Source organism: Gorilla gorilla, chromosome 8, assembly GCF_029281585.2.
Source record: "Gorilla gorilla gorilla isolate KB3781 chromosome 8, NHGRI_mGorGor1-v2.1_pri, whole genome shotgun sequence".
Lineage (NCBI taxonomy): Eukaryota > Metazoa > Chordata > Mammalia > Primates > Hominidae > Gorilla > Gorilla gorilla.
Window position 1 is genome coordinate 129,560,314 of NC_073232.2, and position 27,697 is coordinate 129,588,010.

At 36.4% G+C, this 27,697-nt stretch overlaps 2 protein-coding genes across 3 annotated transcripts in view; one reads left to right on the plus strand and one right to left on the minus strand.

Annotated features, from left to right (window-relative positions):
• SLC18A2 (solute carrier family 18 member A2) overlaps positions 1 to 4,802 on the plus strand; it is a 39,527-nt gene extending 34,725 nt beyond the window's left edge. Inside the window, exon 16 of the mRNA XM_004050162.5 lies at positions 2,552 to 4,802. Within this exon, the coding sequence (XP_004050210.1) occupies positions 2,552 to 2,656 (105 nt within the window). The 3' untranslated portion in view covers positions 2,657 to 4,802. The remainder of the gene's footprint in view (positions 1 to 2,551) is intronic.
• Positions 4,803 to 7,664: 2,862 nt separating this feature from the next.
• The window catches only part of PDZD8 (PDZ domain containing 8), a 93,421-nt gene continuing 73,388 nt past the window's right edge, over positions 7,665 to 27,697 (minus strand). For both annotated transcript variants that reach the window (XM_019035322.3, XM_004050163.5), the window contains 2 exons: positions 15,531 to 15,693; positions 7,665 to 10,831 (listed from right to left, as the gene is read on the minus strand). In XM_019035322.3, the coding sequence (XP_018890867.3) occupies positions 8,628 to 10,831; positions 15,531 to 15,693 (2,367 nt within the window). In that variant the 3' untranslated portion in view covers positions 7,665 to 8,627. The remainder of the gene's footprint in view (positions 10,832 to 15,530; positions 15,694 to 27,697) is intronic.

The following is a 27,697-nucleotide window of genomic DNA, read 5'->3' on the forward strand; positions in this document are numbered from 1 at the left end:
CCAGGCTGGCTTACTTAGTGTCCTGCTTGGTAAATAACTCATGTTTTACTCATTGCCACCTCCCTTGCTGTCCAAATCTTTTCCATCTTTCAAAGTTTACCTCAACTCCCGCCTCTATAGGATAGCGTTCCCTGGGCACTGAACCAGCAGTGAGCACTCCACCTGGGACCCTGGAGTCCCTGTCCTTGCCTGTGCAGGGAGGTAACTAAGATGCTGGGATAGGACCTTAAAGGCACTGAGATGCAACACCTAGTAGGTGTCCCGTCAGCTGTTGTCAGCCAGATGACAGTGCTATAGTCTTAGATAATGCCATGTAACTAGGGCAGTGTTTCTCAAAGTTGACACTGTTGTCACATGAGGACAGGGCCCTCAAATTTCATTTTTTAACCTGCTCCATCTCTCCACCCCTACATTTCCTTGCGAATCATTAATCTGGGGGAGATGAGACATTTATTGTTAGGGGGGTTAAACCTTTGTGTTACATGGGGAGAACGGTCCTGGTGTACAAAGTCTACTGCCGCCATTATTTTAAAAATTGAGCTCTTTATTGAATACAAGTATCAATTCACTTGGCAAGCAGCATAAAAAACAGTTAAGTTAGAAGCTGAGAGGTTGAGCTGGCAGCCTAACTTAGAGGGTCAAGGAAGTCCTTATCTTCACATGTTACACAGATCACTGGAGAATGTCTTGGGAAATGATAAATGGGTTAAGCACTGAGTCGAGTCTTATCTGGGGACAAGAGCTGGGAGTAATAACTAACAGACAACAAGATGGGTTACAATAGGCCAACATCAGATACATTTTAATCTATTTAGATTTGCAAACTGCAAAAAAAATATTGGGGAGTAGTTCACATGGAGAAAAACTCAAGACATACCTGATAATTCATTTTAGTTGCACATGACGCCCCCTTGCCGTCCTCTGTGCTCGTCTACCACGGAGTGCTGCAGGCGGCTCCTGTCTGCCCCATCCTAGCTGTACACCCCTCGGTCAAATTCTTTAACTGCTCCGTGCCTGTTTTCTCACCTCCCACAGAGGGTTATTGTGATGTATTGCCACTAAAATGCTTAGCATGGTCTTGGCATGATAAATGCCAGCTGTGTTATCAAATATAAGCAAATACTATTTGACAATCTGGTTTGAAAGCAGAGCAGCACGTTTTTGTCACAGTTTTTAAATTTTCAGTAACAATAAAGGAGGGCATGAGAGTTTCATGCTCATCAGAAGAGGATTTTTAAAAAATCATATATTTTAGCTAGAGGACAGCCAGGATTGGGGGCAGGTGGTCAGGAAATCACATGTGTGAAAAAATAATAGCTCTAGCATGTTTTGCCTAAGAAGAAATCTAAGGGGCCATGACAATATGGTCTTAAAAGATTGGGGGCCAAGCATGGTCACTTGCACCTGTAATCCTACCACTTTGGGAGGTTGAGGCAGGAAGATCACTTGAGCCCAGGAGTTTGAGCAGCCTGGGCAATGTAGTGAGATCTCATCTCTACAAAAAAAAAAAAAAAAAATTAAAAATTAGCCAGTCTTGATGGCATATGCATGTAGTCACAGCTACTCGGGAGTCTGAGGTGGGAAGATGGCTTGAGCCTGGGAAGCAGCAGTGAGCTGAGATCGCACCACTGCACTATGGCATGAGTGACATTCTGTCTCAAAACAACAACAAAAGATTGTAAGGGCAGCCTGTGAAGATATCAGAACTGGCTGGGTGCAGTGGCTCGTGTCTATAGTCACAGCACTTTGGGAGGCTGAGAAGGGGGGATCACTTGAAGTCAGGAGTTTGAGACCAGCCTGGCCAACATGGTGAAACCCCATCTCTACTAGAAATACAAAAAAAGTAGCTGCGAGTGGTGGTGCACACCTGTAATATCAGCTACTTGGGAGGCTGAGGTGGGAGGGTTGCTTGAACCCAGGAGGTAGAGGTTGCAGTGAGCCAAGATCACAACACCACACTCCAACCTGGGTGACAAAGCAAGACTTCATCTCAAAAAAAAAAAAAAAAAAAAAAGAAAAGAAAGAAAGAAAGACAGAAAGAAAAAGATACCAGAACCAGATTCATGAATGCAAACAATGGAAACGGGTTGTAGTCCAGACTTAAGTACATTTCTCACATGTGAGGGCTTCTCTCATTAAGGAGAGAGCACATCCTTTCAAGGTGTGTTGCCACAATGATATCTGTAAACAGAAGTTGGACTGGGTGACCTCCAGGATCCCCATACCCCAATTCCAAGATTCTAAGTATAACAAACCTAACCTGCCTATCCCTTGCTTCATAGAGTATAAGTTCCCAGAGTGGACTTATGGCCCCTGACAGGTATAATGAAAATACTGCAGAGACCACTTCTGTCTCCAATTGCCTGGAATTTTTAGAGTGTAGAACTACAGGTCTTTTAGGTCAGGCATCTGGCGATTGCTCCAAATGACTGGTTAATAGCAAGTAATATTACATAGTTTTCAAACTAATAATCCTTAAAAACAGTAGGTTAAAACCATCTTATCTTTATGAAACAAGAAGTTAATATACTTGCACTTTGCTCTCTTTTAGGCTATTCTCATGGATCACAACTGCCCCATTAAAACAAAAATGTACACTCAGAATAATATCCAGTCATATCCGATAGGTGATGATGAAGAATCTGAAAGTGACTGAGATGAGACCCTCAAAAATCATCAAAGTGTTTAATTGTATAAAACAGTGTTTCCAGTGACACGACTCATCCAGAACTGTCTTAGTCATACCATCCATCCCTGGTGAAAGAGTAAAACCAAAGGTTATTATTTCCTTTCCATGGTTATGGTCGATTGCCAACAGCCTTATAAAGAAAAAGCAGCTTTTCTAGGGGTTTGTATAAATAGTGTTGAAACTTTATTTTATTTAATTTTATTAAATATCATACAATATATTTTGATGAAATAGGTATTGTGTAAATCTATAAATATTTGAATCCAAACCAAATATAATTTTTTAACTTACATTAACAAACATTTGGGCAAAAATCATATTGGTAATGAGTGTTTAAAATTAAAGCACACATTATCTCTGAGACTCTTCCAACAAAGAAACTAGAATGAAGTCTGAAAAACAGAATCAAGTAAGACAGCATGTTATATAGTGACACTGAATGTTATTTAACTTGTAGTTACTATCAATATATTTATGCATTAAACAGCTAGTTCTCTCAAGTGTAGAGGACAAGAACTTGTGTCAGTTATCTTTTGAATCCATAAATCTTAGCTGGCGTTAGTTTTCTATGTAATCACCTACCTAGAGAGAGTGGTAAATTATATGTTAACATGTTATCTGGTTGGCAGCAAACACTAAAGCCAATAAAGGAAAAACAGTAAATGTTCCGAAAGCAGAGAAAAGCAACCAAACATATTGTTATGAACTAAAAGCTTTCCCTTTAAGATGCATACTTGTCTTACTGGATGAAGAAAATTGAGGGTACATGTACCTTATACTGTCAAGGTTGTTTAAACATGATAAAGTTAATCGCCGTCTACTTCAAGTTTTAGAAAAGGAAACGAGGCTAAAAACAGCTGCTCTGACTTTAATGTCTGACTATATCTTTGATCTGTTTGCAGGTCATCCAAGTGTTTTCTAGGAATATATTTATTTTAGGTTGTCTGAAACTACTATTTTTTAGACTCCTGAAAGTTGTTCACATCAATGTGAAGACAAATTTTAAATGAAAATGAAGAATGAAATTATGTCTTGAATCATATATTAAGAAGTAAAAATAATAGTGATCAGGCAGAAAAGAAAAATGGAACATCTAAAAATGTATGTGCTAACTATATCACCCAGTGTGCAGTGTTGTGTATTTTTCTAAGCGTGACAACATTGATGTGCCTTTTCAGTGTAACAGCAAATACTGTTAGTGAACATTGTCAATTTATGTCATTTTGTCAAGAGATATGACTGGAGTGTGCAGTGTGGAACGTCTCTAATACTACTTGTGAATCCTGCAATTCTATAATCATAAACAAAAATTACTTAGTTTTGTTAAGCTAAGATTGTGTTTGTGTTAACTTCGACATCAAGGAGCAAAGAACTTTAGAACAGACTCCTCAATCTTGTGACTTTCTTATTCTCTAGGAAAGTATTTCATGAACCTTTTCTGTGGGGCTTCGATTATTTCAAGTCTGGTTTCTAAGTGCAGTGTGTTTGAAGCAAACGAACTTCCAACTCACTTATTTGGCATTGGGCAACTTGGCCACGTCTGCTACTTTGGAAGATGGCTCTGGAGGAAACTCTCATATGGCTAAAAAGGCAGGCTAGTTTCTTACTTCTACAGGGGTAGAGCCTTAAAAAAGAACGTGCTACAAATTGGTTCTCTTTGAGGGTTTCTGGTTCTCCCTGCCCCCAATACCATATACTTTATTGCAATTTTATTTTTGCCTTTATGGCTCTGTGTCTTTCTGCAAGAAGGCCTGGCAAAGGTATGCCTGCTGTTGGTCCCTTGGGATAAGATAAAATGTAAATAAAACCTTCAGAACTGTTTGGGAGCAAAAGATAGCTTGTACTTGGGGAAAAAAATTCTAAGTTCTTTTATATGACTAATATTCTTGGTTAGCAAGACTGGAAAGAGGTGTTTTTTTAAAATGTACATACCAGAACAAAGAACATACAGCTCTCTGAACATTTATTTTTTGAACAGAGGTGGTTTTTATGTTTGGACCTGGTAATACAGATACAAAAACTATTGAGGTAGCAATGAATATTCAATTGTTTGACTGCTAAGTGCATCTGTCCATATTTTAGCAAGTTTACTTAATAAATCTTCTGAACCATGTTTTGTGCCTGTTTGTATTCCTTTATAAACCAAATGTTGTTGGAATAAAATACATAAGGTATCATTTTGACTGTGGATATTTAATTAAAAACTATTTTTCTGTGCTTGTAGGCATCAGGTAAAAGCCACCCCAGGTTAGCTTGACCATACTTTTTTGGCTTTCCACAATTTATTTTAAATTGAGATATGTAACTAGCCACATTCAATGTGGAAAAAAACCAGGAAGTTATCCTTCCATCTATAAACATTGTTGTCCTGATGGTTGTCAACAAATAACCATATCTGATGAAAACAGCTGTAATATCCACCCATTTGACTTAATCCCGGGGGAGTTCGTAAAACCGTTGAAATCTGATACATTTTGAATGGTGTGCCCATGGGTATCTTCCTGTGGTGAAAGTCCACATCTTTAATCAGATCCTAAAAGCGGATCTATGGCCCAAAAGGAATTAGGGGAACCTCTCCTTCTTTTGGTAAGAAAAGCAATTATGTCAATTTAGAAGACAGTATTTTTAAAAGTAGGTATTTAAAATTTATTCACTTTTAGGGGACTTAACATTTTATTATTTATCTTATTTTTAAGAGCCAAATATTTCCAAATTGCTTTAAAAAAATTCAGCTATACATTTAGAACTTGATAGTACCCCTCAAAATTTTTAGGTTGTGTTTTCTCCTCCCAGCATCACAAAATAGCCACTTATTTCAAGTACTTCTGATATTGAATATAAGGCTTGATATGAAGAAGTATAGCCTATTATGATTGCTAATAATGCTAAAATGTTGCTCAGTTTGTCTAAACCATTCACTCAGCTAATACTAATGTAGAAAATATATTTTAAAGTCTAATTACTAATACATAGCCAAAGAAAACCCATAAACTTGATAATCCATAAGGAAACAATAGTAAAAAAATGTTTTGGGGCAGTCTGCAAAACAGCAATTTTGTTTAGGAAAAGTGGACTTTGTTATGCTTTTCTGCATGGCCAAATTATACCAGAAGATAATTCCATAGAGATGCAGCAATCACCTTTTTTAAAGATGTCATTAAATGAAGATATTCTTGTTTTCTGTGGTAGTCTTTATTATTATTTTTTAGCTATTGATACATAGCATGGCAGCAAGATTACATCAGTAATGTAATATAATACAGCTTTTTTCATTGAAGCTTTGTACCTTACTATACTCTAGGCTATTTGGAGTGTTCCCCCACTTGCACTAAAGTACAACTATGATGTCTCTACTGCCTCTCCCAGTGAAATATAAAAATATTGCACTACATTACAGATATAGTTTACAAATGTCATTAGCAGCATTACTGAGCTTTCTATAATTGTGGTCTACAGAGTTAAATACTTTTAAAACATGAGTAGATTCTTATAAAACCAAAGTTTTGCATTATTTCAACAGCTCTTTCAAATGCATCAGTTTCAGCAACATGCTTGGGTATCAGGAAAACTTCCATGGTTTAATCAATAAACACCAGCTACTTACAAGTAGTCCACCTTCCAGGTTATCAATGGTAAGTTATTTTTTATAAAGTGGTTACACACTGAGCAGATTGCCTCAAGTGTAAGTTATGGAACAATACTTTAGCTTTCAGGGAATTTGGTGTGTAAATTCTTCTATAGCAGTGTTCTTTTAAAATAAGATCACGTGGCCGGGCGCGGTGGCTCATGCCTGTAATCCCAGCACTTTGGGAGGCCGAGGCAGGTGGATCACGAGGTCAGGAGATCGAGACCATCCTGGCTAACATGGTGAAACCCCGTCTCTACTAAAAATACAAAAAATTAGCCGCGCCTGTAGTCCCAGCTACTCGGGAGGCTGAGGCAGGAGAATGGCGTGAACCTAGGAGGCGGAGCTTGCAGTGAGCCGAGATCACGCCACTGCACTCCAGCCTCGGAGACAGCGAGACTCCATCTCAAAAAAAAAAAAAAAAAAAAAAAAAACATCACGCTTAAATAAGTAATGAAGTATACTGAGATGTTTTTGTTATAAACTTGGCTAAGAAAGGTATTTAGTACCTGAAATTTTCACTTACTAAAGTAACAAAAGGCATGAGACTTGGCTATTGATTTTTAAAGTGGAATAACTTTTCTTCCCTCAAAAATGTCTTTCTTACTCATATAAATAATGCCTTTTACTTGTATATCTTTTTACTGTTCAAAGCACTTTTGCAGTTATGCTATTGTTTCCCTCACAACAATACTGTGAGGGAGGTAAAGTATTATTATTCCCATTTTAGAGATGGGTCCTTTTGTAACTGCCTATGCTTACACAGTTCATTAATGGAAGGGCTTGAACTTAAACTCTTTTATGGAGTCCTGGACTCTAGACCTGGGCACCAATCCTTAATATTACACCATGCTTTTTCCTGCCAGCAATAAAACCTGCTCCATCTAGTTTTAAACTCATGTCAGTTTCACTATATAGCAATCATCATAGCAGTTACCTACAAAGGGACAAACATATACTTGTCTATTTTATGGGTATATAACAGACCGAAACTATTAAGGTACCCCAACAACAGTCAAGCTTACTTGTTTTCCCTCAGTCAAATGTTACTGGGATCCATAAAATGGACCCAGTGTGAGTATATCTTCATTTTCAGAGAACTGGTCCCAATTCCCATGTATGAATACTGTCTATTTTTGTCATTCTTTTCTTAATGAATACTCACTACAGAAGTATTCAGAATGATCACCATTCCTTTACAACTGTAAGACGCCAAAGCAAAAAGTATATTTTGCATGATTCCTTTCCTTCACAGAATACTCCTACATGACAATGTTTTTTCTAAAACAAAACCAGCCCAAACTAGTTATCAACACAGTCATTTTAAAAAGAGTCCTCCAAAACTTTAAATACCCTTTCACATGCTTTATTTCCTATGGGAGAACTGATGAGGAAAATTATCATAAATGTTTAAACTTTTAATCATAAAATTTAAATTTCCATTTAAAAGGAAAGCATCAATATTTTAAAAGATTATATTTCAAAATGCTATGTTACTGTTTTTCAGTAATTAAATCTTGTTATCCTCTCTACAAAATTCTTGACCAACTGCAATCTACATTTATTTCCTATTACATTGTCTTTCAATGTAAGCTCTTCAAATTAATCACCATATTTTTACCATAAAGCTGCACAAAAGCTTTAGAAAAAAATTTCACAGAAGCATCGAAAGCAAGCAATATATGTAAAATTTTTTTTTTTACTAAATCAGCATAACAGACTAAAGCTGCAGCATCTGCTTTCATGTTACATTTGGCAAAAACAAAACAAAAAGCACCCCCAAACCCCCAAAATAACAAAAATCTCAAGCAAGTAGAGATGATAAACTTCATTAACACAAAAGAAAGGTTCAAAACCTGTTCCCTCAGTGATTGCTGTTGTCAATTTGGGCATGCAGCAAATTTGTTATAACCATGATGGAAATGAAAATATTTTAAGAATCTAGACAGTATTCTATTTAACACTAATTCAAAAACCAAGAGGAAGGAAAATAACACAAGGGGACACCATACATACATAAACATGAAAAGTTAGCTTACATAATTACATAATTAGAAAAGTTAAATAATTTAGTAAAAATAAATTCCCAGTATAAACCCAAAAAAGCATAGCTATAAATGCAATCCAAAACAACCAATTAGTAAGCTGGTCATGTTTTTACTGGAAAACAACCTTTCTCATTTTTGTTCTTACACAAGCAAGTAACTGGAGAAGCAGGCCAGAGTGCATACGAGGATTTAAACATGGTTGTATCTGTGGTACTTTAGATGCAACTTTACCCTGTTCATTTGAAAGTTTAAATAGACCTGTCTGCTACACAGACTCGGATGGGCCAAATAAGTCATCTGATATGCTGCTGAATGGCTGAGAGTCTATTAGTTGGCTTATTTCATTATCAAGGTCTTCTTCTGTATCATCTGTGTACTTGCTTATTTTTTTGGAGTGCTGGTCTAAAGACAGACTTTCTAAAGTTTCTATATCTTCAATGCCTGCTCTGTAGTGAATCATAAGAAGTGTTAGAGCTTGTAGCCTTTCACCTGATTTAGCTAAGGCAGCAGAAAGAAGTGATTTTTTCCTTGTATCAGTTGTCTCTTTTTCTTCTCTAACAAGGGAATTATTGTGTTCCAACTCCTGATCAATTTCATTCTGTAGCTTATCCAACATGAACTCTAGTTTCTGGATCCTTTCCTCTGTAGGCAAGCCCCTGTACAGATCACGACCAATTTCTTTAACTGCAATGAAAACACTGTCATCCAGACCACCCTCTTTTCTCACTAACTTTATTCCTGTGCTGTTTCCCCGTTTAGAAGGACTGTTTGGACCACAGACCTCCGTGTCACTGCCTTCGTTGTCTGACGTGTTGGGTGTGTGTTTTGGTGAAGGTTCTACGAGATCGGTTCCTGGTTCAGAAAGGCGAGTTTTAGAGACTTGACGCAAATTTAATAAACGAGAACTAGTATTGATAATATGCCTTGTCAAACCTGTTGTTTTATTGACTGACTTGCTAGCTTCAGCATCAACACGAGGAGGCAGGCCTAAGAGGGTTTCCTGTCCTTCCAGCCTAAGGTTTTTCAGTGTCCTGTCTATTCGCCTATCAGTTGCTCCACAAACAGAAGTCTCAGCTAGACACTTTTCTTGACATTTTTTATGGCAAACATAAGCACAAAACATACACTGGGAAGCTGCTTTAGTCCAGACTTTTTTCTTACAGTAGTCACACCATGTTGGGTTCTGGAACTGAGTATCCTGAAAACTGTGTTTGTTTTCTGTTAAACCCATCTGTCCAACAAATTGCTCCTCTTTAGGAAGAACAGAAACTTCTTCAACCAAATGGGGTTCTTTTTCTTTTTCTACGTTAGTAACTACATGGTGGTCTGATTCTCCTTCTTTCAAATATTTGAAGTGAATAGTAATGTCACCATAGCAAAATTTGTCATTGAATCCCTTTTGCATACTCAGATTGCGTAGTGCGGTTCTAGTGACTATAGCCTTAGGTGAGGGGGCTTCCAGTCTCAATTTGGAAAGGTATTCCGTGTTTGATGTAGCTAGGCATCCTAAAGCCACATCTTCAAGTTTTAAACTAACATGCCCCAAACAGATGAGACCTCCCAACTTAAAAGGATCCCTGCACCACAATGCAATGTTCAAGTACCTGTGACAGGCTTCTATGTCAAACAAACAGGATGCTCTGGTTCTTGTCCATTTTCCTAGCTTATTACGATAAAGAATTTCTGATGATTCCCATGTTTGACGGTCGTCCGAACTGTCCTTAGTAGGGCAGGAAGTTTCTGAAGTGACATCTTTGGCCACTTCTTGCTTTGCTAAAAATTGCTTAGATGCAGCTGCATCGTCTATGGGATCCACATTTTTTGCTTGCTTTTCAGCAGATTTATCTACAAGAGGAGGCGGCGCCACCTTCTCTGGCTTTTCAACGAGAACATCTGGTTCTGCCTGATTTGGAGCATCAGCGGAAGGCAAAGGAACTTTCACTTGTGGTCGTGGTGGCACAGGTGGTTTGAAAGCAGATCCTTGGGTTGGTTTTGACACTTGTGCTGGGTCTGTTATCTCTGAAGTTTTTAGGGGTGGAGGTTTATTTCCATCTTTGGACTGAATTTTTGGTGGTAGTGGGTGACTTCCTACAGCTAATTTACGGTTTAAAACTGGTGATATAGCTCCAAGGGGTTTAATAGAAAGTGTTGTTGGAACACGTTTGGGACTATGACTTAATGATTGTGCCTCATCTTTGAACTCATTTTGTGCTCTGACATCACTTGCCAAGTCTTCAAATTCAGAATCCAGCTCTCTACTTTCAGTATCTACTGTCAACCCGGCAGCTTCCTCTTCATAACCCGATTGGCATGAGCTTGACAAAAAGTTTTCTTCCAACTGGCCAAAGTTATCTTGCAGCACTGCACCTTGATTACTCTGGCCAACAGGCCTTTCATAGTACACCAGGACTCGGTCACCAGCCTGCTTGATAAGCTTCAACACTTGCAGTGTTGATGTGATTTTCACACCTGGTTTAAGATTTTAAAAGGGAAAACATGTAAATTATTGCAATAGAAATTACTACATTTGTTAAATATATTTAATTAAATATATATAATTGCCATTACCTCTGGTTATTTAACTAATAGAAGAATAATAGGAAAATCTCAACAATATTTTATTTGGCTTTTGGATGAATCAGTGTGCTAATTCTCAAACCCTGAATGTGCTGATATCCTGGAGATGTTTACCTTTTCAAACCAGATGATGACACAGGATTCCAAAAAGAGTGCCAGGACGCTAACTCCTAATTGCTTTCTATCTCTTCTTAGGTTAGATGACATCTCTCAGTTTGAACTGAAGAAGTGAACAGAGAGAGATCTATTTAAAGGATTCTATTAATGGCTAGATCAGACTTAGAGTGAGGGAAAGCTGTGATTCCACTGAAGGAAATTCTAAAATACTCCACGGATTACAAGACATATGATGAAAGATTCAAATTAAGAGAGCAGTGCTTGAAAATAATGTAGCAAAATACTATACTATGAATAACGTACTTTTACAGATTCTTTTTATCAACCGTACCCATCACATTCATCTTTTTCAAAACCAGAAAGAACAAGTAAGGGATAAACTGCTTTAAAGTTAAACAAGCTGGTTACTATCTGCATCTGTAATATCTACGTTGCTTTTATTTTTCTTATTTTTTAATTGTTACACGTAGTTTAAAATTCGAAAGGTATAAAAAGATGTACAGTAAAAAATATTCTTTCCACCTCTGTCTCCCAGCCATACTGTCCCTTCCCTGACCTTAGTAGCTTCTAGTGTATGCTTCTATAGATATTCTAGGTGTGTTAGCACTTAAAGGTGCTACTTGTTTCCTGTCACTCTTCCCACACTCTCTAAAACAGCACTTGCCGAAGCTATCCCTTTATGTAGGACTTAGAGAAAGAATGAGAAGGCTCTTTGTTTTCCAAAGATCTTAGGGCCATCCTAAATAAATCTAAGTAACACCACCCCTTTCTCATAACTTGACTTCAGGGTTCCTCAACCTGTGTCCTCTCTTACTTCAGCTGTCTGGGAAGATCAGGCTTTAGACTCGGTCATCACTTGGAACTTGTCCACATCAAAGATCTTTCATTTTCAATTACTCTCTGATCGCAAGCTCCTATTTTTCACCTCTTACAATCCTGTCTGCTCACTACTTTTAGGCAACTTCCCGGCCCAATCATTCCTCTTTTCTTCTCATGGTCCTGTTGGTCTCCTGATACCACTTGCTCTTCTATCCAACCCTGTGTCTCAAGATTACAACGATGTTCTTACCAATATTTTATTTTCTCATCCTCATGTTTTTTGATCCCCAGCTTTACTAGCCCCACTATTGCCCTTTCCTGCCCTTGAGCTTGCCGCTTGGATCTAGCATCAAGTTAGCCATCCATCTTTGGCAAGGTGTTCAGGGCTGCTTAGCATTCTTTTGGTCGGTCTGTAAACAACCAAGTCTCTCAAACATCAGCTGTAAATCTTTCCTGTTTCCCTAAAGTCTACTCTCCCTACTCTCTTTTACTCTGTGCATGCTATCACCTTATTTGCCAAAAAGATCAATATGAAGCTACCTTTTCTCCCTACCATCATTTTTAGTATTATCTTACTTCAGAGGAGAAAATATCCCTCTATCTGTATACTTACTTTGGATCCAATCCTCCTGTCTCCTTCCTGACTTTGTTCTATCAATTATCCTTAAACTTTTTCTTCCTTTTCTTTAAAATTTTTCTTTTTCTTAGTTTCCACAACACTTTACACAATTGGTTCTGATCACCTCTCCTCTAGCTTCTTTTTCTCCACCTATACCACCTGCACCTTATATGCAACTGTTACCAAAGTTTGCCACTAGTTCTCTCACCCTTTTTTGCTCTCTCCCTGGTAAATTACAGCCACTCCAGTAGTCTCAAAAACTATCAACTTTTTCTTTGGTTTCCCTTCTTCTTCACTTTAGTTCTACATTCCCAACTACTGGACATCACCACCTGGATGTTCCTTTGGGACTAAATATTCAGCAGAGCTAAAACCTTTCTTTGACTGTCTCTCTGTCCTCACTACTATCAATCAACTTGCCACTCCCAGTTAACTCAATTTGAATCCTAGGGATATTTGACTCCCTAGAAACATTCAGCTGTCAACTCAAACTTGTGATTTCAGCCCATTTTCCTTCCCTGTTCAGATCCTCCTGATAACTGGCCTTCACTTTAGTAATAAACAGCTCTTAACTGCAATCTCTCACTCAGACCTTCCCTACTTTAAACACCAAACATATTGCTACGAAATTTTCCTAAAGCTTTTGCCCCTTTAGCCTACAAACTTATCACATGGAAATTCAGAGCTTTCTAATATGGTGCTTCATTATTTATCTAGCCTTAAGTTCTACTACGTCCTTCTAATCATACTATGTCTCAGCAAAATTATAGTTTGACATATGCATAAATGAAAAATTAGTCCATCTAATGATCTACAGTAGGCAAAAACTTCAACTCAATCTGAACTCATTTTTTATGACTAAAAATCTGCCCTCGTCTCATCTATTCCTCAGTCATCAGGTGTTTCGTGGAGATGGCCATTGCAACTCTCTCTCAGGAATACACCATTCAAGTCTGGATTTTTCTTTTGGAATATTTCAAACACACTCAAAAGCTGAGGAAACAGTAAAATGAATTCCATTTTGAGCTTCAAATATAATATTTTGCCAATCTTATTTCAACTATCATCAATTATATACCCATATAAATGAATCAAAGCGATATAAAAATGTTTTGAAAAATATCTGTTGACATGGGCAAAGTTTACGACATGCTAAAAGAAATAAAGACTATTACAAAAATGCATAGTTTAGAAATTTTTGTTTCCTAAACAAAAATTGGGAAAGGCATATATTTATGTACAGAAAAAAACAAACAAAAAAAACAAAAAAAGAGACATACAAAAGCTTTTCTGTTATGTTCCAAGGTTTTTTTTTTAAAACAATGAATGTGTATTGTATCTGCCCTTCATCTTAATACATATTATTATTATTATTTGGGATGGAGTTTCGCTCTTGTTGCCCAGGCTGGAGTGTAATGGTATGATCTCAGCTCACTGCAACCTCTGCCTCCCAGGTTCAAGCAATTCTCCTGCCTCAGCCTCCTGAGTAGCTGGGATTACAGGCGCCTGCCACCATGCCCAGCTAATTTTCATATTTTCAGTAGAGATGGGTTTCACCATGTTGGCCAGGCTGGTCTCGAACTCCTGACCTCAGGTGATCCGCCCGCCTCGGCTTCCCAAAGTGCTGGGATCACACGCATGAGCCACTGAGCCTGGCCTGTTGTTATTGTAATTAACAAATGTTAGATGTCAAGGGATGACTTTTGCTTTTTCACTCTGTATACATTTATATCGCTTAGGTTAATTAATTTATTTTTGATAATAGGTATTTACTACTTGTGTAATTGAAACACAACCCCCAAAAAAGACTGAAAAAATTAATTTTATCCCATAGCTAAAACCAAAATATTAAATGATATTAATATAATGAATGATGTCTATTTTATGCCTCCCTAAGTGTTTATACATGAGCATCATCATTTGGGAGGAGTCTGTGAGAAATGAAGAATCTTGGGCCTCACTACAGGTCTCCTGATTCAGAATGCACATTTTAACATCAGGTCTGGGTGACTGGCATACATGGGAAAGTCTGAGAAGCACTGCTTATGCCATGATCAGAGATTCCCATGTGAAAATATTGACTTAATTGGGCTCCCAGATATGCAACTAAATAATTTTCATTATTTTATTGTCAAGGTGGATTTGAATCAAAGGCAGAGTTTCTTTGACATGTAACCAAGGACAACTACACCTTGATTTGGGAACTGTTCTAACTTATTTATTGTCTAAGCTGTGAAAGAAAATATCACATTGCCCTTTTCAGATCAACTGTGACCAACCATATGTTCAAGAAATCTCTCAACAAGCCTAGAATAGATGGGACAGGTACTACAAAGGTTGAAAAGGCTTGGACTTTCCCCTCACTGCTGTGCACAGTGAGTCCTACTGCTTAGACATTTATATACAAGCAAATAATCTGCTATCTTCAGAGAGTTTTTACCGTTAACAATCCAAGTGATAGGAAGGCATGTAAGTGACACATTTTTCCACCAGTGATTTGGGCTGAATTCTGAGCAACAACATACTAACAAATGGCTGGCCATTTAGATGACACAGGATCACAGGACAGCTCAGATGTGCCCTCCTGGAAAAGGAATGTTGGTTCTTCTGCTCATCATCTAGTGCTAAGTGATGGGGGCAGTAGTGCTAATACTACCAATTTTAGGTTCAGAGTAGCAATGGTGGTAGTCGTACAGAAAGATAACCTGTTTATTTGCCCTTACTTTCACATTCAAGAAAAAATAAATAGAGTAGTAGAAGGTGGGAAGGGAAGGATTAGAGTGGTTATATAAAAGTGGTCTAAACAAAGTATTTTAAAGATTTATACACTAGAACTAAAATGGCATGTATGTTTTAAATGTATTTTGAAGGCCTCCTTTGAATTTTTATTTATAATAAAGTTTATTACTTTATTTCCATTATAAAAGTAACATATGCATATTATAGAAATAAGGAAAAAGGAAGAGAGGAAAAACCTCACACCTACTTTGTAGTTTATCTGTAAAGGTAAAGTATAATGCATATTAGCATAATTACCTCCAATGGCGATAAGTCGATCTCCCCGCTGAAGATCTGCAATTGCAGCAGGCGAGTTTGGAGCCACAGTTTCAATGATGACGTGCCCAGCATACCCATCAGTTGACTGGACAAGACGAAGTGTAAGTCCAACACTTTGTAAATTTCCTTTTATTAATTCAACCTTTGATAAAGGGGAAAAAAATGAAAACTGATTCAATGGATTCCTAGTAATAGAGGAAAAAAACAGTAACAGACTGTTATGTGCAGAGAGCACCATGGCTGATGCTGACTTTTCTATCATGGCAAATAAAGGAAGGAGAAAATCTTTACTGTAACAATATAAATTAACTATCCTTAGACTACACATTTAAATCATCAAAAAAATTAAACACTTTATCTTCAATGTGTTTTATTATTACTCCTTGCTCCATGCTCATTGTAGAAAATTGGGAAATAAACAGAAAGGCAAAATAAAAAGAAAACCATTCCTAATTATACAATCTAGAACTATTCTATATATTTTCTAATATATATTTAACACAAAATTGAGATTTGTCTCAGTAATACTGAGACATAGTAGTCAATACAATTATAATCATGAATATAATTCTGAATCTTGCTTTTTTCAAATGTAATGAAAATGATCTATGTCATTCATTATATGTGCTTTGGAAACTCCATTTTGTATGGTGTATCCTTTTTTTTTTTTTTTTTTTTTTTGAGACAGGGTCTCACTCTGTCACCTAGACTGGAATGCAGTGGCACAATCCTGGCTCACTGCAACCTCCACCTCCTAGGCGCAAGTGATTCTCTCACCTCAGCCTCCCAAGCAGCTGGGACTACAGGCACGCACCACTACGCCTGGCAAATTTTTGTATTTTTTGTGTAGAGATCGGGTTTCACCACTGTTGCCCAGGCTGGTCTCAAACTCCTGGGCTCAAGTGATCCGCCCACCTCAGCCTCCCAAAGTGCTAGGATTAAAGGCGTGAGCCATCACACCCGGCCAGTGTATTCTTCAAGTTTCTTTTTTGGGAATAGGCAAAGGAAAAGAGTTTACATTTATACTTTATTAAGAGTTATCGGCCGGGCACGGTGGTTCACGCCTGTAATCCCAGCACTTGGGAGGCCGAGGTGGGCAGATCAGGAGGTCAGGAGATTAAGACCATCCTGGCTAACATGGTGAAACCCCGTCTCTACTAAAAATACAAAAAATTAGCCAGGCGTGGTGGCAGTGCCTGTAGTCCCAGCTACTTGGGAGCCTGAGGCAGGAGAATGGCATGAACCCCGGAGGCAGAGGTTGAAGTGAGCTGAGAACGCACCACTGCACTCCAGCCCGGGCAACAAAGCGAGACTCCACCTCAGAAAAAAAAAAAAAGAGTTATCATGTGGTGGGGATGATGGGGATGGTGGTGCACACCTGTAATCGCAGCTACTAAGGAGGGCTGAGGTGGGAGGACCATTTGAGCCCAGGAGTTCAAGACCAACCTGGGCAACATAGTGAGACCCCATCTTTATTTTAAAAAAAAGTTACATTGTTAATGAGATGTCCTATTCTAACCCATCAAGATCATTTTGTTTTCTAAATAAACCTGCCATCCAGTTTTCAGGAATGTGGATACTAGATTAACATCATCTGTGAATTAACAACAACATCATCATGCTATGTGTCCTCAAACAACTGATTTAAAAAAAAAAAACAGGCAGAGTGCTACATCCCAGCTGTTGACAAGGATTCAATTAGTGTTTATGGCGCTCAATTACAAATCAGTCTAATTGTATTATTCTCCAGTCCACATTTCTTAAGTCCTATTCTTCAAGGATATCTCATGAGGGACTTTGCCAAATACCCTAATATCCAAATATATCACTGGCTGCACTGCTTTAATATATAAATCCCACTTGGACAGAAATTCAATTTTCCTACCTAATGATATTGGCTGGTAAAAGAACCCTCACTGGAAGTTGCTCTTTAATTTGGGTGTTAACAAATTTTGTAAAGTTATTTTAAGGAAAATCTTAATCATACTGTGCTCAAGAAATGGGATATGTGGTCAAATTCTGAATTACCTAAAGGTTTACAAAACACAAAGCCCCTCCAAAACACGTAATTTGTGTTTAAATCTCCTAAGACATTTGTCCAATCCCTGCCTTATGACACAGCAATTAATCACCTTACAATGTAAAGTGCTGTACACAATTAAGGCTTTTAACAAAACCCTTAACAACATATTCTCTCAAATCCAGGAACATAAATATATTCTTAATATACAGATTGCCAAAGCTGAAATTTAGAATGTAAGTTTTTCTAATTGCAGGAAGCTAATGATAGCAAATGGGTACAAAACCTAAACAGTGTAAGTCTGAGTACTGTAAAGTTTAAAAATTAACACCTGCATTTGGAATGTGTTTTTTTTTGTTATTTACTCTGCTTTTAAAGTAGAATGGAGATTCAGGGGATAGGATTAGGAAGTGAATTGAGGCTAGTGTAAGGTGTTAGTGTAATTTAGTTTCTTAATTTATTTTCTATCTATAAATCATATCTTTCCCTTTGCTTTTCTTAATTCAAATGATACCCGAAGTAAACATTCCAGATGCAAAAAAAAAAAAAAAGGTAAGGTTTTCAGTAGCAATAATTAGGGCCAATATTACATTACCTTACTTTCTCCCCAATTTTTACTGATTATTAGTAAATACTCTTAATTTCAAGTATATACAGGGAACAGAACATAAGACACTGTTTCTTTTACAAGCTGGTTTTTGTTTCCTTTTAAGCCTGCACCCCACTGACCTAATTTTAGATTATAATTTCAGCATTCCCTGAAATGAAAATCATCACCTTAATTAAGTTCTGACATGATTCAGAAGTTTCAGAATATAAAAACACCTCTTAATTAAAAGCCTGGTGAAACAAAGCATTTTAAAATGAGTATTTCACAAAAACATTGTTATTTTAATATAAAATTTAAGATAAGGTTCAAGACCATCCAATGATACACAACTTTTGGAACAAAACTGATTTTCCACTAGGGTAAAACTACTATTTTAAAACCAGAATAGCACAATAATATATAATATATAATTCTCTCCCATATGTATGCATCTATATCTTAAAATTATTTATGACTATTGGATATGCCTGGCACTATAAAACATATGCCAAAATAGAACTTTTAAAATGACAATGTAAAAAATAAACATAAATAGAAACCCTAAATATTTTTCCTGTACATGGTGAAGCATGCTGTAGCTTCAACATGCATTCCCTGGAATATAATATCACCTGAGAGGGTGTGGCTTTTAAGATTTTATTACAGAAAATTTCCAATATATACAGAAGTACAGAGAACAGTAAAATCAACTCAGTGGTAGACCATAAAACATGGTAACAAATTCCTCCTATCCTTATAAGCATATCTCTTTGCAATGTAACTTTACTAAAGCTGCTGCTAGAGGTATAACTTGGTTTCTTCATCCCTCTCTCAGCAACCAATATAACTAGAAAAAAATAAGTGGAGGCACAGGCAACCTCAACATCATCAACCTTGATTTAACTGACACTTATAGAACATTATACTCAACAATGGCAAAATACATTCTTTTCAAGTGTACATGGTTAAGTTCACCAGGATGTAGAAGGTCATGAAACAAGTATCAATAATTTTAAAAAGACAGAACTCTTACAAAGCATGTTTTCTGACCATAGTGGAATTAAATTACAAATTAGTAACTAGGAAAACCCCAAATATCCGGAGAGCAAAACAACACACTTCTAAATAATTCATGAGTTAAAGAAAAATCACAAGAGAAATCCAAAAATATTTCAAATGAAATGATGAAAATGCAACCAATCAGAATTTGCGGGATGCAACTAAAGTAGTGTTTTAGAGGAAATTTATAGTTTTAAATGCTTATATAGGGGGGAAAATCTAAAATTAGTGACCTAAGTCCCCATTTTAAGAAATTAAACCCCAAAGTAGAAGCAAAGAAATAATAAAGAACAGAAACCAATGAAACAGATACTTAAATAATAGAGAAATCAATAAAAGCTGACTCAATAAAATGACCAATAAAACTGGTAAGCCTATAGGCTAAACTGATCAAGAAACAAGAGAGACGACACATATTACCAAAATAAATGGCTATTACCAAAAAGACAAAAAAAAAAAACAACAAATATTGGCAAGGATGTGGAAGAAGAGGAACTCCTATACACTGTTAGTGGGAAAGTAGATTAGTTACAGCTATTATGAAAAACAGTACAGAGGTTCCTCAAAAATTTAAAAATAGAACTAGCAATGATCCAATAATCCCACTATTGGGTATATAGTCAAAGAAAATGAAATTGGTATGATGAAGATATACTTGCACTTCCTTGATTACTGCAGTACTATTCACAAGAGCCAAGCTATGGAATCAACCTAAGAGTCCATCAATGGATAAATGGATAAAAAATGTGTGGTATACAAACACAGTGGAATACTATTCAGCCACAAAAAACAAAACCCCAGAGAAAAGTCATTTATGACAACATGGATGAACCCGGAGGACATTATGTTAAGTGAAATAAGCCAGGCAGAGAAGGACAAATACTGTATGATCTCACTCATATGTGGAATCTAAAAAACTTGATCTCATAGAAATAGAGGTAGAAGAGTGGTTACCAGAGGCTGGGGAGAATAGGGGGAGTGGGGAGATCAGAAGTGGCTATAAAAAGTTACAGTTAGGAGGTATAAGTTCTGATGTTCTATTGCACAATAGGGTAACTATAGTTAATAATGTATTGTATATTCCAAAATAGCTGGAAGAGATTATTTTTAATATTTTCACCACAAAGAAATGTTTGTGGTGATGGCTATGCTAGTTATCCTGATTTGATCACTTGAGCTGGGAAGGTGGAGGTTGCATTGAGCCATGACTGCACCACTACAGTCCAGCCTGGGCAACAGAGCTAGACTCTGCCTCAAAAACAAAAAAAACCCACCACCACCAACAAAACCCAAAAAGACTGAAAATGAACTCAGTGGTAGACCATAAAACATGGTAACAAATTCCTCCTATTCTTATAAGCATGTCTCTTTGCAATGTAACTTTACTACAGCTGCTGTTAGAGGTATAACTTGGTTTCTTCATCCTCTCAGCAACCAATATAACTAGAAAAAAGAAGTGGAGGCACAGGCAACCTCAACATCATCAACCTTGATTTAACTGACACTTATAGAACATTATACTCAACAATGGCAAAATACATTCTTTTCAAGTATACATGGTTATATCAATTATATACATTAAATTCATAATTATAAGCCTTCCTTCCCAACACACAAAAAACTCCCTCCCAGTTGGGAGCTAGGTTGCTTCATCGGTGAATTCTGAAAGAAAAAATAAAACAAGGCAAACATAAAACAAGAAAACAGAAGTATAGACTAATCTCTCTAATGTTCAAAAAGATACAAAATTTAACAAAATTTTAGGAAATTCAACCCAGCAATACATTAAAAAAGATAATAATCATAACCAAGTGAATCAATCAATGTAATTTATCGTGTTAACAAAACAATGGAGAAAGCCATATTTCAATACTGTAAAAAAATTAACAAAATCCAATATTCATTAATGGTAAAAGCCCTCAGCAAACTAGAAGTATAAGAGAACTTCCTAAACCTGATTAGACATCTACAAAAATCTACAAATAACACAAAACTCAAAGATGAAAGATTTTGTTTTATAACTCAGATCAGTAACAAGGCAAGGATTTCTGCTCTTACCACTTCAACACTGTACTGGAAGTTAATGTCAGTGTAATGAAAAAAAAAGGAAAGCGTAAAGATCGGAAGGGAGGAAAAAACTCTGTCTTTATTTGCAGATACTATGATCCTGTACATAGAAAATTCCAAGAAATCTACAAAACAACTATTAGAGCTATTAAGTGAAATTACGTCACAGACTACAAGGTCAATATTCAAAAGTCAAATGAGTGTCTCTATATCAGAAAATTATTACAATTAAAATTATAAATTATAGAATATATGGAATTATAATTAGAAAAATTAAAAAACCCCAAATCTATTACAATAGTATTAAAAATATTTAAGTTTAATGAAAGATGTGTAAGACCTATATGCTGCAAATTACAATATACTGCATTATTGTGAGAATTTTAAGGGAAATGAAAGAAGACTTAAATAAATGGAGAAGAATACCATGGTTAATGCATAAGATTCATTATTGTTAAGATGACAGTTCTTCCCAAATTTATCTAAAAATTCAACACAATCCCAGTCGAAATCCTTGCAGGCATTTAGAGAAGAAATGGACCAAGAACAGCCAAAACACTCCTTAAATATAACAGGGTTGGAGGTCTTACACTACCTGATTTCAAGGCTTGCTATATGTTAGATAAATCAAGACAGCGTGGTATTGGTCTAATGACAGACACATGAAATAATGGAATGATAGTCCACAAACAGAACAACACTTATATGGTCAATTTATGTTGGACACAGGTGCGAGATTAATTAATAGGGAAAAGGGTATACTGAGACAAGTAGATGTCTGAATAGGGAAAAAAAGTGAACCTTGACTCACACACTACATAAAAATTTGAGAAAAGGAAAATGAACCTAAACTTAAGGACTAAAACTATTAAATTCATAGATGAAAATACAGGAGAACATCTTTATGACACTGAGTTGGGCAAAGATTTCTTAAACAGGACACAAACAGTATAAATCTATAAAAGAAAAAAGTTATAAAATGGACTTCATAAAATTAATGACTTTTGCTCTTTGAAAGACAGTTAAGAAAATGAAATGATAAGCCATAGATTAGGAGAAAATATTTGAAAAACATTCATCTGAGAAAGGACCTTGATCCATGAATATATAACTCTTACAACTAAATAAGAAAAAGCCCAATAAAAAGTGGGCAAAAGATTTGAACAGATACTTCACAAAAGAAGATATGCAAATGGCCAACAAGCATATTAAAAGATGTTCAATTAGCCATTAGGAAAATACAAATTCAAACCATGAGATACTACATACCTACTAGAATGACTAAATTAAAGGTGGACAATACCAAGTGCTGCTGAGGATGTGAAGCAACTAAAACTCTCCTATATTGCTGATGGGAATATAAAATGGTACAGCTACTTTGGAAAGCAGTTTGGCGTTTTCAAGTTAAACATACACTCACCACATGACCCAGCAATCCTACTTTTAGATATTTACCAAAGAGAAATGAAAACATGGCCACACACAGACTTGCATGCCAATATTCACAGAGCATCATTCATAAAAGCCAGGAACTGGTCAAATGATGAGGTGAACTGTAACACAAGTAGCAAGTGGTCCCTGACTTATGAGGGTTAGACTTACGATTTTTTGACTTTACGATGTGGGAAAGCAATACAGTTTCAGTGTGCTCCTCAATTTATTATGGGGGATATATCTGGATAAGCCTATAAGTTGAAAATATTGTTAAGTAAAAAACATACTATTTTCAATTTACAACAATGGGTTTATCTGGATGTAACCCCAATGTAAGTTGAGGAACATCTGTAATGGATGAGGTGATAAAATTATTCTCTATCTTGACGAAGGCAGAGGTTACATGATTGTATACAATTACCAAAATTCACCACACTGTACCCTTAGTAAATTTTATTGTTTAAATTATACCTCAAAATAAAGCTACTAAAAGGAAAGCAAAAACAAAACCTTATATATGCCAATTTTTGTCCTAAGATGCTTAAATATGCAGATCACTAATTCAGATAACCTTTAGTTTTCCAATTTACCTAATTTAATAAAAGACAACTTGGTATGAATTTAGATGATCCTTAAGTTAATAAGGAAGAAAAGCAATATTTATATGGTTTTTTAAATTCAACTTATGTCAATCAAATGCATACTGACTTTGACCTACCCATAACTGGAATTACTAGACTGTAGATACAGAATGAAACCAGATATAAGAAGCAAGAACAGCGTGTCTGAAAGAAAAAAAATGTAACTCAAGTTTTTACTACTATTAAAAAGAACTAGAACTTGTAATTATCAAATATTTGCATGTGGTTAAAAAATCAAATATAGAAAAATAACACAAGAGCAATAGTCCTGTCTCCTCAAGTCCCCTTTACCCCATCCCCACACCATAGCAACTGCTTTTAAACTCTTTGTTTTTAGTCGTTTTGGGGGTTACCTTTTTTCTCTAGATAATATGCATACATCATCATTTCTTAATATACCAAATTTTAGACAATGTGTTGACTTCCTACTATTACAGGCAAGGAGGCTACTCACCTTTCCCCCAAATTATAGTAATTACAGCACTGTTTTTAGTTCTTCTACATAACTTCTTTATAACTATCATCAATACAGTTATACCCCTATATTTATTTATCAACTACAGACAATATCTATCTGATATCAGGACTTTATATTCTTCCCTCTTTCTCTCCTCCTTATACTTCTACCTTCTAAACTCTACTATCAAAGTTAATAACTATTATATTCCTTTTGTAACTACAGTGAAGCTACAAGGTTGATCGATCCTAAAACTAAAAATCAGCAAATAATGTTTACGATATTGTGACTACATATTGTTTACTGCAAAGCTGGGCATCATTACATTTTGTCTTGTACAGCCTTTTTCTTGAAAGTTTTTTTTCTTTAAACATATCTTTAGCAGTCAGCCCTCCATATCCACAAGGGTTCCAGGACCCCACTCGAGGATACCAAAATCGGTATATGCTCAGATACATACGCAATGAGGCATATAATGAGGCCTTATACAAAATGAGGCAGTACAATCAGCCCTCTGTATCCATCACAGTCCTCACAGTCCTAATCCACAGCTGGGTTTCAGTCCGTAGTTGGCTGAATCCCAAGATGTAAATCTGGGTGCTTCCTTATTCCAAAAGATAACCTACAATTAAGGAATTAACATTAACATCTATAGACGTTTTCACTCAAAATCTTTATAAATGGTAAAAGTTTGCCACCATCTACAAATTTAATAGTTTTAGTTCTCTTTCAGAAAACAAAGAAAATCTGATCCCTCACAGTCCATGGTTGGGTTTCAATCCACAGTTGATTGAATCTGGTAATGATCTTTTTGCAAAGAATTCCCCAGGTATTCTTTGAACTTCTTGTATCTGGATGCCTAAATCTCTAGCAAGGCCAGGGAAGTTTTCCTCATTTATTCCCTCAAATCAGTTTTCCAGACTTTTAGATTTCTCTTCTTCCTCAGGAACACCAGTTATTTGTAGGTTTTTCCATTCAACATAATCCCAAATTTCTTAGAAGCTTTGTTTATTTTGTTTTATTCTTTTTTCTTTGTCTCTTTCTGATTGGATTAATTCAAAAGCCTTGTCTTCCAGCTCTGAAGTTCTTTCTTCTACTTATTGTAGTCTGTTGTTGAAACTTTCCACTGCATTTTGTATTTATCTAAGTGTGTCTTTCATTTCCAGAAATTGTGGTTGCTTTTTCTTTATGATATCTATTTCTCTGGAGAATTTTTCATCCATATCCTATTTTTTTTAAATTTCTTTTAGTTGATTTTCACCTTTCTTTGGTATTCCTTGAATAGCTTAATAATCAACCCCCTGAATTCTTTATCTGGAATTCAGAGATTTCTTCTTGCTTTGGATCCATTGCTGGTGTGATCTTTTGGGGATTTTATAGAACCTTGAGGAAGATATTTCTTACTCAGTGCAGGAATCCTGTTTTATTCAATTACTATTGCACTTGTGTGCAGTGATCTTGTTGCCTACATTTTTAAAACAAGAGAACCACCACTTCTTTCAGCTATTACACGGGTTTTTGTAGACTGGCCAGGGAACCTATATGTTAGCACAGGTTATATGAGAAACCCCCCCCTCCCATGTTTCTGTCAAATCAACACCTTTACCCTCTCCTCCTCCAGGTCTCTTTTCAGTACCAGGCCAGTTCTCTAATTTCACCTGTTTTCTCACAGGTTAAAAAAACTGGGCCTGCTATTCCCTCATTTTAAAAAGCTGCCACCACTTAGGGTTTGTTCTGGCTTCCTAATTCCTATTATTCCAGAAAAATGCAATATTTTTGATTCATGGTCCTCTGGCTGGGTAAACATCCTAAATAAGCAGGAGTAGAATTAGAGTAATAAGTACAGAGACTCTTTAAAAATTTGCTTATATAAATGGAAGTTTTGGAAAACATGTCTGAAAGTAGAAATATTTGTTAATGCCAAATACTCTGAATATTCTCAGATTATTCAAATTTTAAAATGGTCTTCAAAAGCCATTCTATAATGTAGCATCCAAACATTTCTGTCACAAAGCCTCTTAAGTTTATAAAATTTAGTCCTTCTGCTCATGAGAATATAAAAAAGCCCCTTTGGTTGAAGGAACCAAAACTCTACATGCTACAGATCTTCCAAAGGCGATTGCTATGAACTAAATATATGTGTTCCCCCATCCCCAACCTTCTACCAATTTATATGTTGAAATCCCAACCCCCTAACATGATTGTATTAGGAGATGGGGTCTTTGGGAGATGATTAGGTCATGAGGGTGGAGCCCTCTTTTATTAGTACCCTTATAAAAGAAGCCTGAGAGAACACCCTTGTCCCTTCTGCCATGTGAGGACATAGGGAAAAGACAGCCAGCTATGAATCAAGAAGCCAGCAGACAGTGAATCTGCTGGTGCCCTGATCTTGGACTTCCCAGCCTCTCAAACTGTGAGGAATTCATTTCTGTTGTTTACGAGCCACTCAGTTTGTTATTTTTGTTATAGCAGTCCAAATGGACTAAGGCAGCAACTAAAAATCATCATTTTTTTCTTTTTTTGAGACAGTCTTGCTCTGTTGTCTAGGCTAGAGTGCAGTGGCATGATCTTGGCTCACTGCAACCTCTGCCTCCCAGGTTCAAATAATTCTCTTACCTCAGCCATCACAGTAGCTGGGATTACAGGTGCGTGCCACCACACCTGGCTAATTTTTATTTTTAGCAGAGACAGGGTTTCACCATGTTGGCCAGGCTGGTCTTGAACTGGCCTCAAGTAATTCGCCCACCTCAGCCTCCCAAAGTGCTGGGATTACAGGTATGAGCCACTGCGCCTGGCCAAAAAATCATCATTTTTGAGAGACCAGTATACAAATCACCTTTGTTTGGCTTGCTTTTGGCACTTGGCAATTGAATTCTGAATATCAGGAACTTGGGCCATTATGATTAAAGTATAAGAGAATTATTTCCAAATTTTCAGTTACAATTGAGAGGTCAAGATTTCTAAAACTAAAACAACTTCTTATATTAAATAAGTTACTGAGCTGTTTGCAAGGTGAACTTCTATGTACAACATACTTGGCAGAAAATATGTTAGAAATGTAACTTTGGTTACATTTTCTGAATGAGCAACTCTGGCTATTTCGGTAAATACCAGATGTCAGATCAATTTGTTTATGGTTAAAGGATACAATTTACTGCCAAGTGAGGGACTACCAGCTTACTGTCCATCCCAATTAGAGGCAGCAAGAAGGCTGTTGAAGATCCAGGGCTAAATTTCCTATTTTACCATCCATCACCTTTAAAAATCACAACCATAATTGACGATCCCAACTAACTCCATTAGCATTAGGCTAAACACAAAGAGATACACATTTGTTCTTGTTCATTTTCGTTCTCTCCTCCCTCCCTTTTTCCTCTAATTCCCTCTTCTCTCCCTCCCCCGGACAGCCCCTACAAACACCCTTGAGTGTAAGGTAACTCAAGTAACATTTGGTTCAGTTTAGAAGTGACTAAGTTAGAACTAGACTACTATTACTCAATTTCTGTTTATAAAGCATATTTCAGTAAATTATAATTCTGAAAAGTTAATAAAACAATTTCTAGGTTCTATAACAAAACAAAGAAAACACATGAAAAGAAACAAAATACTAAGCTTCTGAAGGGTCCTTCTGGTATCAATCTAATTTACTTCTAAGCCAGGCAGTTTTAACAGCACAAAAGATATAAACTGAAATACTTCATGGGACCCTCAACTACTTGGAAACAATAGACCTTGTTCCAAGGAACCCACTATATTCTCAATCATTTTCCATTTAGTTCCATCACTTTAATAGAAAAACAAAGGAGATACCACATTTACTAGGTGTCATCTTTGAAACTGTCTTACCAGCAAAGAGGATTCACAATTTGGATGCACACA